A 15,428-nucleotide genomic window follows, 5' to 3' on the forward strand; every position below is an offset into this window, starting at 1 on the left:
ACAGCCAAAGCTACACGCTTGTACACCGATTACTTTTGCTAATGCTAAATCTGCCATCTTGTTGATTTAAGTACAGCCAAAGCTACACGCTTGTACACCGATTACTTTTGCTAATGCTAAATCTGTCATCTTGTTGGTTTAAGTACAGCCAAAGCTACACGCTTGTACACCGATTACTTTTGCTAATGCTAAATCTGCCATCTTGTTGATTTAAGTACAGCCAAAGCTAAACGCTTGTACACCGATTACTTTTGCTAATGCTAAATCTGTCATCTTGTTGGTTTAAGTACAGCCAAAGCTACACGCTTGTACACCGATTACTTTTGCTAATGCTAAATCTGCAATCTTGTTGATTTAAGTACAGCCAAAGCTACACGCTTGTACACCGATTACTTTTGCTAATGCTAAATCTGCCATCTTGTCGATTTAAGTACAGCCAAAGCTACACGCTTGTACACCGATTACTTTTTCTAATGCTAAATCTGCCATCTTGTTGATTTAAGTACAGCCAAAGCTACACGCTTGTACACCGATTACTTTGGCTAATGCTAAATCTGCCATCTTGTTGATTTAAGTACAGCCAAAGCTACACGCTTGTACACCGATTACTTTTGATAATGCTAAATCTGCCGTCTTATTGATTTAAGTACAGCCAAAGCTACACGCTTGTACACCGATTACTTTTGCTAATGCTAAATCTGTCATCTTGTTGATTTAAGTACAGCCAAAGCTACACGCTTGTAAACCGATTACTTTTGAAAATGTAAGCTAATTGTAACGAATTCTTGACTTGTAACATTTACTAAAAACCTTTTTAAAAACTAAAACCCCCTAGCTAATTTTTGAACCCCTCCCTGTAATACCTAGCCAGCGGTTTTGTGCAGATGAGTACAGACCTGTTTTGTTGAATCCTGTGATGTAGTTGAAACCTTTCTCGTCGTAACCCTGGCAGTCCAGTTGCTTCGACGTTTGAAATCCGTCTATTTTGGAAATTTGTACATAAAAGTGTCTAAACACTTCACATTTTTAGGTAGACCGATTGCGTAATCAGAGAACGGTTAAAAAATTAAGATAGATTACAGCCTTAAATTTTATCTGTACACCTATTACTTAATCCGTAAGTGGTTACTAATCGATTACAGCCCTAATTTCTTTTCCGTACACCTAAAATGTAATCCGTGAACGGTTACTGATCGATTACAGCCTTCAATTTTTTCAGTACACCGATTACGTAATCGGTGAATTTTTACAGATATTACGAATTACTTACAGCGATCACTTTTTCTGTACACCGATTACGTAATCGGTGAACTTTTACAGAGATTACGAATTACTTAGTGATAACTTTTATTTGTACACCGATTACATAATCAGTGAACTTATACAGAGATTACGAATTACTTAGTGATAACTTTTTCTGTATACCGATTACGTAATCGGCGAACGATTACTGATTAATTTCATATTTTTCTGTACACCGATTACGTAATCGGTGAACGATTACTGATTAATTTCATATTTTTCTGTACACCGATTACGTAATCGGTGAACGATTACTGATCAATTTCACATTTTTCTGTACACCGATTACGTAATCGGCGAACGATTACTGATCAATTTCATATTTTTCTGTACACCGATTACATAATCGGCGAACGATTACTGATTAATTTCATATTTTTCTGTACACCGATTACGTAATCGGTGAACGATTACTGATCAATTTCACATTTTTCTGTACACCGATTACGTAATCGGCGAACGATTACTGATCAATTTCACATTTTTCTGTACACCGATTACGTAATCGGCGAACGATTACTGATCAATTTCACATTTTTCTGTTCACCGATTACGTAATCAGTACACGATTACCGAGATTACGAATCAGTTACATAATAATTACAAAGTTGATTAATAATAACCATAATAATCATTACCACTAGAGTGTACACATATTACTGCAAGTGGTAATTTGCCCTCGTCAATAAGGAATTTAAGAAGTACCTCGAAATCTTTGTCTTTGTACCGATTTCCTGGCGTCTTGGACATGATTTCCATACCTAAGGTAATATTCAATTTATCGAATTGCAATAATTATAAGTACTTAAGCCGCAATTACTTGTCAAAGCCGTTACGGTCGTAACCGTCGAGCCTGTGCCGGTTCAGAGGCGTGCTCCAACAACAGGCGCCAATGAGACAGTTGATTTTGCAATCGTAGTGAGATTCGAAGTTGTTACCACGCGGCTCGCAGCCGCTGTAGTTGAAAGAATAACAGTGATGACTAGTCCAGTCGTAGTACCATCGTGTTGTCTGGTTGCATTTGTCTATAATTATAATAATTGCCATAGATATGACGTCATCGTAACGTCGTTGATTTAACCAAAATCTTTTAATGGAGAGGTCAGCGCACTACTTTACCTCTAACGTAGTTTTGTCTTATCACGCCATCTAACGAACCAATAGTGGAACTTGTGATTTTTTTACGCGAAAATTATACCGACTAAAGGCTGTACACTACAATGCGCCACCTAATAATATATATTATATTATATTATTATATTATATAATATGTTTAAATATTAGGATATTATTAGAAATAATTAATAAGACTATCCAGATTGTACTTATTTCGTCTCAAAATAGTAGGGCTGTGCGAGTACTCAAACATCATCGATTACTCGGCATTTTTTGAGTATTCGACCTCGACCTCGAATAAGTAATTTGAATATACTCTTCGATTATCGAGAACCAAAAAATAGCATAGTCGGGTACTCGATTACTCGAATAAGCTGCTCTAACAATTGTAAGTTCAAAGAGGGGTTTTTGCAACTTTTTGGAGTGTGAATAATAAACGGTACCTACGAGACGTACAAACAGTCAAACAACAAATGCTTTGAATGAAATTTAGGGATGGATTACAGTTTTTAATACGTAGTGCGCCTGCGCGGTTCTTCTTCAAACAATATTATTAAGTTTTAGTTTTGGTTTGCAGTGTCTCTTCACGAGTTCGGATGTCGGCTGGCGTTAGGACTCATGAGTCTTAACTTCCTAAGTAATATACGGACAGACGGTACATTAATAATTTTTTTATATTGTTTTGTTATTTTACTATTAATTACTATAATTAGGCTAGTAGCCTAATATACTAGTCTTTTATATCCCACTAGTCACTATAAGGTTACTAAAGTTGTGGAAACTGTGGTTAATTTACATTAAAGGAATATTTTTCAGCATTGAAAGTTAGTTTATACTCATTTTAAATTTAATTTCCTAATTACTTGAATAAAACCAGCTCCTAATCAAGCACTCGATAACCCGACTCGTTAAAAATATTACTCGAGATTTTTTCAGAATTACTCGAATAGGAGAAAATTTCCCCTTTAATCAAATACTCGATTACTCGACTCGACTTCAATATTACTCGACTCGAATACTCGATGATAAAAATAGTCATCCTTCCTAACTATAAATTATCGATATCGTAAAATAATTTGATTAAAGTAAAATGTATATAGTTTCGGTTGCTCGTATAGATGGCGCCAAACAGCCGAAGAAGAATTTTTCTTGGCCGGAAACTGACGAACGAGTCTCACAAAAAAAAAACGCTGAAGTGCGCCGACCTTTTCGTAAAAAGATCTTGATTTATTTAATTAACCAGTGTTGGGGTCGGTTGGTTGGTAACATCTCGTTGTGGCTTTGTGTTCGCATGTTGGACCTTCGAAATCAGCGGTACATTTACACGTGAAGTTCATTTCAACATCGGTACTGGCGTTTTCGCATTTACCGCCGTTGCGACACGGATTTGGGATGCAGGGATCTGATTTTGGAATTAAAATTAAATTTATTCCAAACTATGATAATATGGGTTTTTAAAAAAATCGAATTGAATAGTTTCGATTACGTTTGAATCGGTTAAGATAAAATAGATTACGATTTCATTGATTATTAGTAATGCTTTATTAATGGTTTCAATTGAATCGTGCTCGGGTAAATTGATTTTAAATCGATTAAATAATAGGTTCAAACAATCATTGATATGTTCAAACAATTAATCGGTAGGTTCGGACAATTTAATAATACCTTCAAATGGTTAATCGATAGGCTCAAACGATTATATCGATAGGTTCAAACGATTATATCGATAGGTTCAAACGATTATATCGATAGGTTCGAACAATTCTATCGTTAGTCACAAACGATTATATCGATAGGTTCGAACAATTCTATCGTTAGTCACAAACGATTATATCGATAGGTTCAAACGATTAATCGTTAAGCTCAAACGATTATATCGATAGGTTCAAGCGATTATATCGATAGGTTCGAACAATTATATCGTTAGGCTCAAACGATTCTATCGATAGGTTCAAGCGATTATATCGATAGGTTCGAACAATTCTATCGTTAGTCACAAACGATTATATCGATAGGTTCAAGCGATTATATCGATAGGTTCGAACAATTCTATCGTTAGTCACAAACGATTATATCGATAGGTTCGAACAATTCTATCGTTAGTCACAAACGATTATATCGATAGGTTCAAACGATTAATCGATAAGTTCAAACGATTATATCAATAGGTTCAAGCTATTATATCGATAGGTTCGAACAATTCTATCGTTAGGCTCAAACGATTATATCGATAGGTTCAAGCGATTATATCGATAGGTTCGAACAATTATATCGTTAGGCTCAAACGATTCTATCGATAGGTTCAAGCGATTATATCGATAGGTTCGAACAATTCTATCGTTAGGCACAAACGATTCTATCGATAGGTTCAAATTATTACATCGATAGGCTCAAACGATTATATCGATAGGTTCAAGCGATTATATCGATAGGTTCGAACAATTATATCGTTAGGCTCAAACGATTCTATCGATAGGTTCAAGCGATTATATCGATAGGTTCGAACAATTCTATCGTTAGGCACAAACGATTCTATCGATAGGTTCAAATGATTACATCGATAGGCTCAAACGATTAATCGGTAGGTTTAAACGATTAATCGGTAGGTTTAAACGATTAATCCAGTCTAGATTATTTTCAAACGATTAATCGATTATATTCATTCGATTATTTCAGGCAACTTTAGAAATCGCGGAATGATACTTACCAATGACGTCATACCAACTCGTACCGTTGACCATTTTATATTTAACGTGATTAAAACTCCAAATAGAATATGTGTTATCCTTGAAAGGGTATAAAACTCTGCTCTCAAGTCCCGTTGACTCGAAACTGACTTTATCGTGCCTTTGCTGCCATTTCGTAAACAGGAAGTCAGCGTAAGCGTGTATCAGATAGAAGGTTGGATCGTAAGGACTAGCAACGCCCATGGAATGGCAGAACGTCGCGACCATTTTCTTGACTTGCGTCGCGAAATTAGCCACGTTGTTTTGACTTAGCGCGATAACGACGTCGTGTTTGTTCGGGTATTTCAAAACGGCGTCATAATGACGTCTTAAACACGGACGCCACGGGTAGGACGCGTTCTGGAAGGCGTGTCGTTTGACGCAGCCGTCACTTCCGGGTCTACCCAACCGACTCGAAGTCCAAAGTAACTGCGCTCTCTGGTGGTCGGTTAGGTCCCAATAGGGAATGGCCACGCCGCATTGTTCGGATCGCAAAATTAGTTCGACGTATTTTAAGAACATTCGGTTCCAGAGCAAGTAATTGTCGTTGTCGTTGGCCTGTTGGTAATGGGTTCTGTAAAGTTCTGACAATTGGTCCCAGTAGTTGCCAATATCAGCGGATTTTATATGAGAAATTGATCTCATGAAGTGTTTCCATTCGTGGTAGTCCATCTGTCTTACTTCCTTGCGAAGTGTGGTGTCGTTAAACCTAATCACAGGTAATTTTAAGGTCAGCCGGTTAAAATTATGGGGTAGGTACATTTGTTCGAATTTCAATCGTCCGAACGGTGGAACAAATGTTCGAATTTCATTCGTCCGAACCGAAGAAATAACAAATGTTTCAATTGTTCGAATTGGACAACTTGTTTGTTTGTTTCATTCGTCCGAATCGGTAGCATCACTTGTCCGAATTCTGTCGCTAAATTAGTATTTCTTATTGCTGTTTTTTTATAATGTCTAATCATTTTATCCTATTATGTCCATTTTTCCTTCGGCCGATATAGTAAGTGGGAATTGGGTTGAATGTTGTGGATATTTTAGGTTAGGTTAGGTTAGGTTCACGTTAATGTTACTATTTTCTTATATTAACAATATTTTAAAAAAAGCAACCAATTCTTAATGTTCGAAAAAACGGACAAACGATTATTCAAACAAATGAAATTCGCCAGTAAAGTTAACATAAATTGAACGACTAAATCACCAACAAAAGTTGTGATAAATTTTCCGGGCAAATGGAATACGTTTTCGGACATACGATCCTGTTTTCCGGCATTCGGACAAATGATCATTCGGAAATTTGTACCACCGTTCGGAAGAATGAAATTCGAACAAATGTACCCAAATCAAAATTATATTTCCCCTATTTTGTGAAGAGTTACTTCTCCTACATCATAACGCCGGGGTCACACATTTGCCAATTTTGCGTACAGGATTAAGAATGTCAAAGTTATTTCAGAAATCAGAAACTGATTTTTAGATTTCATAGCACAATTTTCGTGTTGATTTCTGGTTATTTAGGCGGATTTCGAGATTTTGGAACTGAATTTCGCCCAAATTTCGGGATTTTCAATTTGTTGATTTCAAGATTTCTAAAATCATTTCTCCTTAGAGTGTACGGGATTTTTACGAATGTTGGAAAGGTTAAAGGTTGTTTTTCACTAGGTCTAAAACGTCGCGTTAGCTTTTAAAATCTCCGTTAGGCCTAACATAATTTTTGCGTCGAAGCTCGCCGCCATTGCGTTTTTGTCCTAGTGAAAACCAACCTTAAGGGAAGACGACGGAGCAGACGACGTTATGACGTAGGAAAAGTTGATTTTCACAAGATCAGTGGCGAAGCGAGGATATTTAGCGGCCAGGGCAAAACAATCCAATTTGCGCCCCCTCCCCAACTAAATTAATCCTTATATAGACTGGTATCTAGAAAACAACATTGTTTGCTTTGTTTTACTTTAAGCAACTGTCGGCTCTATCATTGCCACGTGCGTTATGATAAGGCCCGTGTTATTAGAGATGTCAATGAATCTATAAGATTCTTCGAAAACAACGATTATACTGGAGAGCGTGTTGCCATCGACTAATGACAAAGGAAGCTAAAAATTAAAATAGCAAAACAATTGTTGAGTATTATAATTAGACAACTTATACTTTACTTGTGAACTTTAACCTCATTTATATATCCCATATAAAATATATTGTTAAAATCACTATAATTTAAGTTATCGTCAAATTTACAAACGAGCCAATCAACCCGAGGGGTACTTTTATGTAGCTAAAGCATCTTGTTTTGATTTCGACGTTAGCGACAACTTTGGAAAAAATAATTACTTCACGTCGATCCGACACTTGCTTTAAAATAAGTGTACTTTTCAAGATTCAACAATAATAAGTTTAATATATAATCGAACAAATCTATTTTAATACATCGGGTGCCCCTTTGTCGCCTCCCTACAGCCACCGGCGCCCATATTTTCTGGAAGCGCTACGTAATAGCGCCATCTATCGGTTACCAAAATTAGTATTTGGAAAATATTTTCTGGAAGCGCTAAGTAATAGCGCCATTTATCGGTGACCAAAATTAGTATTTGGAAAATATTTTCTGGATGCGCTACGTAATAGTGTCATCTACCGGTGACCAAAATTAGTACTTGGAAAATATTTTTTGGATGCGTTACGTAATAGTGCCATCTATTGGTGACCAAAATTAGTACTTGGAAAATATTTTTTGGATGCGTTAGGTAATAGTGCCATCTATCGGTGGTCAAAATTAGTATTTGAAAAAAAGAAGGCGGGAGATTAGTCCTAATAATGTTGATAGCACTATAGTAACGTGGAGTTGAAGTAACGTGGAGTTGAAGTAACGTGTATTTTTTTGCTTTTGGTGGAAAGATGGCGCTACAAAGTCGCGCATCCAGAAAATACGCGTTGTCTGCTAGCTGTCATTTCCGTAGCATTCCCTCGTAGAATTGTAGATCTATACTATTTCATATATCTATGTTTTGAATGCCTTTAATTCCGCTGGCCGGTTTACAACGCCACGTACGAGAAGTTATCTCTTTAGGATGTGAGAATGAAACATAGCAAAACAAGCTACGCTTGCTGAGCTTGTTTTATTGTAGCTCATTGGTCACGAAACACGAAGAAGTTCAGTTCAGTTTATGCTTAGAAACAGGGTGCCTCGTCGAATTTACTCTTTATGTCCAGGGCTTGTCGTAGTAAAACGTCATCGATGCGTCACCCGTGACGCTGCAGCAAAATAGTTGAGCAGCAAGTTGAAACGCAAAATAACGACAAGTATTTGGGTTTGAATTTTCGCCGCCATCTTAAGGTGTATCGCCAGCGCCAGCAGTGGGGTGGCGGAGTGGTTAGCACTTTCGCCTCGCAGCAAGAGGAGCCGGGTTCGATCCCAGCTTGTGGCACTAGGTGAAAACTCGGAACAACTCCTTCCGCGTTGAGTTTGCAAGTTCTCTCCCCACTTGTTTAAGGGGTTTTCCCCCGAGTTCTTCGGTTTCCCCTTCCATAAAAACTTGTTGAGGTTAACGGTAATAGTTAGTGTAGGGAGCTGTTGGCTCGATCGCGTGGCATGCAGGGCTTGCCACCACCCTCCTACGCATTGTAACCCGGCCACCTGTATTAAAGGCTTCAAAAGTCGCTTGACGACTTAGGCCTAAGGTGGTGCCTTGGGTATTAGCCTAGCTGATTATCATATTTACCAAAATCCCGTAAACTTTGTCTAAAATCGCAAAACCTTTTAACTCTCACTATGGTAATTTAACATTGAAATCCCAAAATCACTTCAAAAAGTAATGATAAAATCGCCAAAATCTCTACGAAATCCCGAAATCCCGTACAAAATAATGGCAAGTGTCCGACCCCTCGAGCAAAATCAAAACCAGAAGGCCAATGTTACTTTATAGAAAGGCCTATTGCATTGCGTAGGGATATTAAATTATTAATCAACTTTATTTTTTTCCAACGAAATAGTTTTTGAAAATCACTATAGCAACCAATAAATTTCTCCGCACTATTTGTTAGTGCTATATTTCAGTGACAAACAAAAATTCATCGCAGTATAATAAGAAAATTTCTTCTCTAAGGGACTTCTGGTAAGTCCTGTTTTAAGATAAAAACTTGTAGTTTAAAGAATTATTTATCTATGAACAGACGCTGTACAATGATTTTCGTACAAATTTATCCTACACCCCCCAACATACAAGTACGAAACTACTAAAATCATAACAGTCGCCAACGCCGCCGTAAACCGGTAACAACATTTTATTAGCGGTTAGTAATGATGACTAAATGAATGTACTCACTGGCACTTGATGTATCCTCCTTTGACGCAGCTGCATTCATTTCCACAACCCAGGGTAAAATTGGCGCCAGCTTCGTATCTTTTCACACCGATGTCGCACGCGCCGTAATTGGTATACCATTGATTTCTAGCGGGCCACCCTACGTGAAAAGCTATCACATTCCGTTTGGCGTTGCAATTCACTTCGCTGTTAAACTATCAATGAAGTTCAATTACCAAAACGTACTTAGATGTAAGTATGGTCAGGAAACTATAGAGGTACACACTTGGAATGTCTAAGGTTCCATTGGGACGGTTTTACGAAAGCGCGTCGAGAAAAGGCGGGGCTTAACTACGTCAAGTGTAAGACGTAACACGACATTTCAAATTCATTGGCTCGAGGTTTAACGCGAAAAGAATGCGTCGTCATGGTAACAAATAGGCGATCTTCCCGCGCAAAAAGGGCTTATAAAACGATGGATTTAAAAACCTCAATTTGTTATCGTACTTAATATTATAACGTTCTTCGCGAAAGAAGCGTAGTGATACCTAATTTCAGGTATTTGTATGGTTATAAAAGAGATATTCAGGTAAGCTAATAATATAATAACCATGACCAAGCCTAATGACGAGTTTTCGTCGAATTGGGGTAGCGAGGCGCGAGAGTTTTTCTGGTGAGTTCCCGCTTTAAGACACGCCCGTTTCTAGGAGCTTCATCACGGCCGTAAAAATCTTCCTTAGACATTCCAAGTGTATACCTATATAGTTTCCTGGTATGGTACAGTAAAATTGGCACATATTTACCTGACAAGTGACATTATGATTCAAATTTAGGTAGCAACACGCACCCTTTTCACAGGAACTAATACATTCGTTCATAGTGTGAAATGTGTTGCCAGTTCCCCCGCAACCTAAATAACAAATGTAACATTTTGAAATTATAAACTAACAATCTTTTTTAGTTTCGCTGGTTCATATCCTTTTAAGCGTTACATCAAAAGTACATAACATAGATCTTAGAGAGAAGTAACCATCTTTTTATACTGTTAATGTTATTCTTTTGAAACATGTACCTTTGCAGGCTGCCGCTGCTTTTTAAAAATTGCTTTGAACTATGGATCTGTAATATCATTGGCATGTACGGTAAAAGCTGTTAGCAGCGTAACTAAATTATAACCAAAGTTGTTGTGAAGAAGGCAGTTAGAGATTAGGTTTAAAAGAGTGAAGACGTGTAAAAAGATTTGAAAAGGATATTAAAGAGTTAAATTTTAGGCTTAAGGCGGATGCACACATAGCCTTCGCGCGCGAAATTTCGCTAGAGTCGATATGGGTGCTTACTCGTAGGCAAAACGGTTGCCCATTGAATAAATTCCCTTTAGGATTTTTCATGAAACATGGAGGTCTACCAATCCCCCGAGTTTGAACCAAATCGGTGGGTTACACTTCGGGATGTTTCCTCACTCACCTACTCAGAAGCAGACGAACATTCGTACAGCGCCACCGCTTTATTTCCCACGCTGGCTGCGAGGATGGTTTGGAAATCTCGACGTAATTATTTTTAATTACTAATTATTAATAATTACAAATAATAATTAATTATTAATAATTACAAAATAGCTGTGGTAACACAGTTAGGGGTAAAAGTAAACAGAGTGCATTTTTAAAAACATTTTGCATTTAGAAAAACGAATTTTCAAAATGCATTTTGTATTTTGCATTTTGAGTTATGGAGAAAGTGTTTTGCATTTTGAGTTATGGAGAAAGTATTTAGCATTTTGAGTTATGGAGAAAGTATTTTGCAATTTGAGTTATGGAGAAAGTATTTTGCATTTTGAGTTGTGGAGAAAGTATTTTGCATTTTGAGTTATGGAGAAAGTATTTAGCATTTTGAGTTATGGAGAAAGTATTTTGCAATTTGAGTTATGGAGAAAGTATTTTGCATTTTGAGTTGTGGAGAAAGTATTTTGCAATTTGAGTTATGGAGAAAGTATTTTGCATTTTGAGTTATGGAGAAAGTATTTTGCATTTTGAGTTGTGGAGAAAGTATTTTGCATTTTGAGTTATGGAGAAAGTATTTTGCAATTTGAGTTATGGAGAAAGTATTTTGCATTTTGAGTTGTGGAGAAAGTATTTTGCATTTTGAGTTATGGAGAAAGTATTTAGCATTTTGAGTTATGGAGAAAGTATTTTGCAATTTGAGTTATGGAGAAAGTATTTAGCATTTTGAGTTATGGAGAAAGTGTTTTGCATTTTGAGTTATGGAGAAAGTATTTTGCAATTTGAGTTATGGAGAAAGTATTTTGCATTTTGAGTTGTGGAGAAAGTATTTTGCATTTTGAGTTATGGAGAAAGTATTTAGCATTTTGAGTTATGGAGAAAGTATTTTGCAATTTGAGTTATGGAGAAAGTATTTTGCATTTTGAGTTGTGGAGAAAGTATTTTGCATTTTGAGTTATGGAGAAAGTATTTAGCATTTTGAGTTATGGCGAAAGTATTTTGCAATTTGAGTTATGGAGAAAGTATTTAGCATTTTGAGTTATGGAGAAAGTGTTTTGCATTTTGAGTTGTGGAGAAAGTATTTAGCATTTTGAGTTATGGAGAAAGTATTTAGCATTTTGAGTTATGGAGAAAGTATTTTGCAATTTGAGTTATGGAGAAAGTATTTTGCATTTTGAGTTATGGAGAAAGTATTTTGCATTTTGAGTTATGGAGAAAGTGTTTTGCATTTTGAGTTATGGAGAAAGTATTTTGCAATTTGAGTTATGGAGAAAGTATTTTGCATTTTGAGTTGTGGAGAAAGTATTTTGCATTTTGAGTTATGGAGAAAGTATTTAGCATTTTGAGTTATGGAGAAAGTATTTTGCAATTTGAGTTATGGAGAAAGTATTTAGCATTTTGAGTTATGGAGAAAGTATTTTGCAATTTGAGTTATGGAGAAAGTATTTTGCATTTTGAGTTGTGGAGAAAGTATTTTGCATTTTGAGTTATGGAGAAAGTATTTAGCATTTTGAGTTATGGCGAAAGTATTTTGCAATTTGAGTTATGGAGAAAGTATTTAGCATTTTGAGTTATGGAGAAAGTGTTTTGCATTTTGAGTTGTGGAGAAAGTATTTAGCATTTTGAGTTATGGAGAAAGTATTTAGCATTTTGAGTTATGGAGAAAGTATTTTGCAATTTGAGTTATGGAGAAAGTATTTTGCAATTTGAGTTATGGAGAAAGTATTTAGCATTTTGAGTTATGGAGAAAGTGTTTTGCATTTTGAGTTGTGGAGAAAGTGTTTTGCATTTTGAGTTATGGAGAAAGTGTTTTGCATTTTGAGTTGTGGAGAAAGTATTTAGCATTTTGAGTTATGGAGAAAGTATTTAGCATTTTGAGTTATGGAGAAAGTATTTTGCAATTTGAGTTATGGAGAAAGTATTTTGCAATTTGAGTTATGGAGAAAGTATTTAGCATTTTGAGTTGTGGAGAAAGTATTTAGCATTTTGAGTTATGGAGAAAGTATTTAGCATTTTGAGTTATGGAGAAAGTATTTAGCATTTTGAGTTATGGAGAAAGTATTTTGCAATTTGAGTTATGGAGAAAGTATTTTGCATTTTGAGTTGTGGAGAAAGTATTTAGCATTTTGAGTTATAGAGAAAGTATTTTGCAATTTGAGTTATGGAGAAAGTATTTTGCATTTTGAGTTATGGAGAAAGTATTTTGCATTTTGAGTTGTGGAGAAAGTATTTTGCATTTTGAGTTATGGAGAAAGTATTTTGCATTTTGAATTTTGGACAACCCTGCGAATCTGTGTTGGCGTTCATTGGAACTGGCCTGGAGTCAGGGACGGTACATGTTTCATTTGAATATCCTAGATGGATCCTTCTCTCTTCAAAGATCTGTTATATACTTCTGGGGCACGTCAAAATTCTTAGAATTCTTCCCTTGATAGTGAGAATTCTCACCTCTCAAAATGTTGACGGTCCTTCTCACAGGAAGTGACGTAATCTCTTCTCACGGGTTCTCTTGAGAAGAGTGAGAATGCCTCCGAGCATTCTCACTTGGTCAAAAAGGGGTGGTAATTTTAAATAAAAATTGCAGCTAATATTAAAATCAGCTTATTTGATGCTGAAGAAAATGAACGGTATGATATTGTTGTGGACTATAATGAATTTCAAAGAAAACCGAATGTTAAGTTAATTTCCGATAAAACCTTTCCTTTTAAATTATAAATAAAATGTTTTCTTCCTTCTTATATTGTCGTGAAATCGTGTAAAATAATATTTATTGTCAAAGGCTTAGTTAACAACGTTCACGACATTCTCGTAAGGCACTATCTTTAGAAGAATCTTTTTACATTTGACGCTTTTTAGCGAATTCTCACAAATAGGTGGTTCTACAAAAGATTTTCGCTATAGACGCTCATGGGAATTCAGTATGTTTGAGCAAGGCATCGTCTGCTAAGATCCGGCTGCTGATACTAAGGCCCGCGTATAGACAATTTTAGTTTTAAATATTAACAGCGTTACGAATAGATAAATAAAGGCTAGGGTTGTATTAAAAGTATATTTTTATGTGTTATGTATATTATAAGGTAGTCTGGTTTTAGTTATTTCTTATCTACTAACCTTGAAAGATATAAAATACTCAGCAAAAATAAATAATCTTCTATAGCAGTTAGAACTTTCACTTTACTGTTAAACTAAACGGACGACACAAAATTATCGGCCAACTTCGAGATTTCATTTTGACCGTAGTGACGCAAACTTACTGAAAACACGTGACCACCGATCTTTTGTAAAAACACCTATTATCACGAAGAATTCTTCTCAAGAGAAGAATTCCTTATTAGAATTTTGACGAACCCCTGGCTGCAACCAACTTACCGGAGTAGATGAAAGTTTGGCAATCTCTGGTCGTAATGTTGTAGTACCATCTTTTATGGTTGCCTAAACAAGAGCCGTATTCAGGCTCTCGGAGGCAAATATTCACCCCGCTTTCGCACCTGCGTCCGTAGTGAGATTGGTCGCAAAGGCATTTGAAGTCGTATCGCTGTTCGAGTTGGCATCTGCCACCGTTCGAACACGGGTTGTCGCTGCAGGCGTTGTAGCAGTTCGGGTTGGACTTGTCCACGACGCACTGGTGACCTTTATTCTGAGCAAAATTGAGCAAAATTTAAAGGTAGCTCAATCAGTGGCGGATCCATATGGGTCCCATAGAATCGCTTTATATGTATACAGGAGAAAGTTGCTTAAAAGTAATATTACTCAAGGCCATTGGAAACCAGATAATTTAGTGATATATTAAACTACTTGGAAAGTCGCGTTTTTCGAGGAATCTGATAGATGCATGGCCATCTCTAATAACAGGGGCCTTTCCATACTACAGGTGGCAATGATTATTCGCTCTCTAGGCTTCGTCGTTATACTAAGCGCCTGACAATTTCTTTGTAAATTAAGTATTTTTCTCGCGTATCCTTCTGGGGATGACGTCAATTATACGTCACTCCACACAAGGCTATTAGCATATGTAACATAATTACTCATAAGTATGCCACTAGCTTTATTTCTTCACTAACGGTTTGTTTCACACAGGGCCGTGCTTAGAGGTCTCGCGGCCCCGGGCGAAATGCATGGGCGAAACTGACAAGGAGACGACCCACCGATTTTGTTCAAACTCGGGGGATTGGTAGACCTTCATGTAACTTGAAAAATCCTAATGGGAATTTATTCAATGGGCAACGGTTTTACCATGGCAACGAAAAATGTTTTTGACAACATAAAATTGAAATTTTCCCATCGAAAATAACATGGGATTTGGACCGATTCCAAGGCCCCTCCCCCCCCCCCCCCCCCCCTGTGAAAGATTTTAAAAAATTGAAAAATTTTAAAATACCAAAATTATAAAAACAAAAATTAAAAATTGACGAAAAAAATCAAAATTGATCACATTTTGATCAATTTGATCCAAATGGGTAAAAATGAACCAATATTGCTTAAATAGGAAAAATTTC

The 15,428-nt window shown here is 36.4% G+C and overlaps 1 protein-coding gene across 1 annotated transcript in view; it reads right to left on the reverse strand.

Moving 5' to 3' along the window:
• LOC149958805 (kielin/chordin-like protein) overlaps window positions 1-15,428 on the reverse strand; it is a 100,377-nt gene that overhangs the window by 79,779 nt on the left and 5,170 nt on the right. Inside the window, exons 4-11 of the mRNA XM_090167251.1 lie at window positions 14,302-14,569; window positions 10,240-10,346; window positions 9,458-9,651; window positions 5,126-5,853; window positions 3,659-3,820; window positions 2,123-2,327; window positions 2,008-2,063; window positions 897-980 (exon numbers count right to left, since the gene is read on the reverse strand). Of these exons, the coding sequence (XP_090023377.1) occupies window positions 897-980; window positions 2,008-2,063; window positions 2,123-2,327; window positions 3,659-3,820; window positions 5,126-5,853; window positions 9,458-9,651; window positions 10,240-10,346; window positions 14,302-14,569 (1,804 nt within the window). The remainder of the gene's footprint in view (window positions 1-896; window positions 981-2,007; window positions 2,064-2,122; window positions 2,328-3,658; window positions 3,821-5,125; window positions 5,854-9,457; window positions 9,652-10,239; window positions 10,347-14,301; window positions 14,570-15,428) is intronic.

The sequence above is a fragment of the Leiobunum rupestre genome, chromosome 2, assembly GCF_980474605.1.
Source record: "Leiobunum rupestre chromosome 2, qqLeiRupe1.1.hap1, whole genome shotgun sequence".
Lineage (NCBI taxonomy): Eukaryota > Metazoa > Arthropoda > Arachnida > Opiliones > Sclerosomatidae > Leiobunum > Leiobunum rupestre.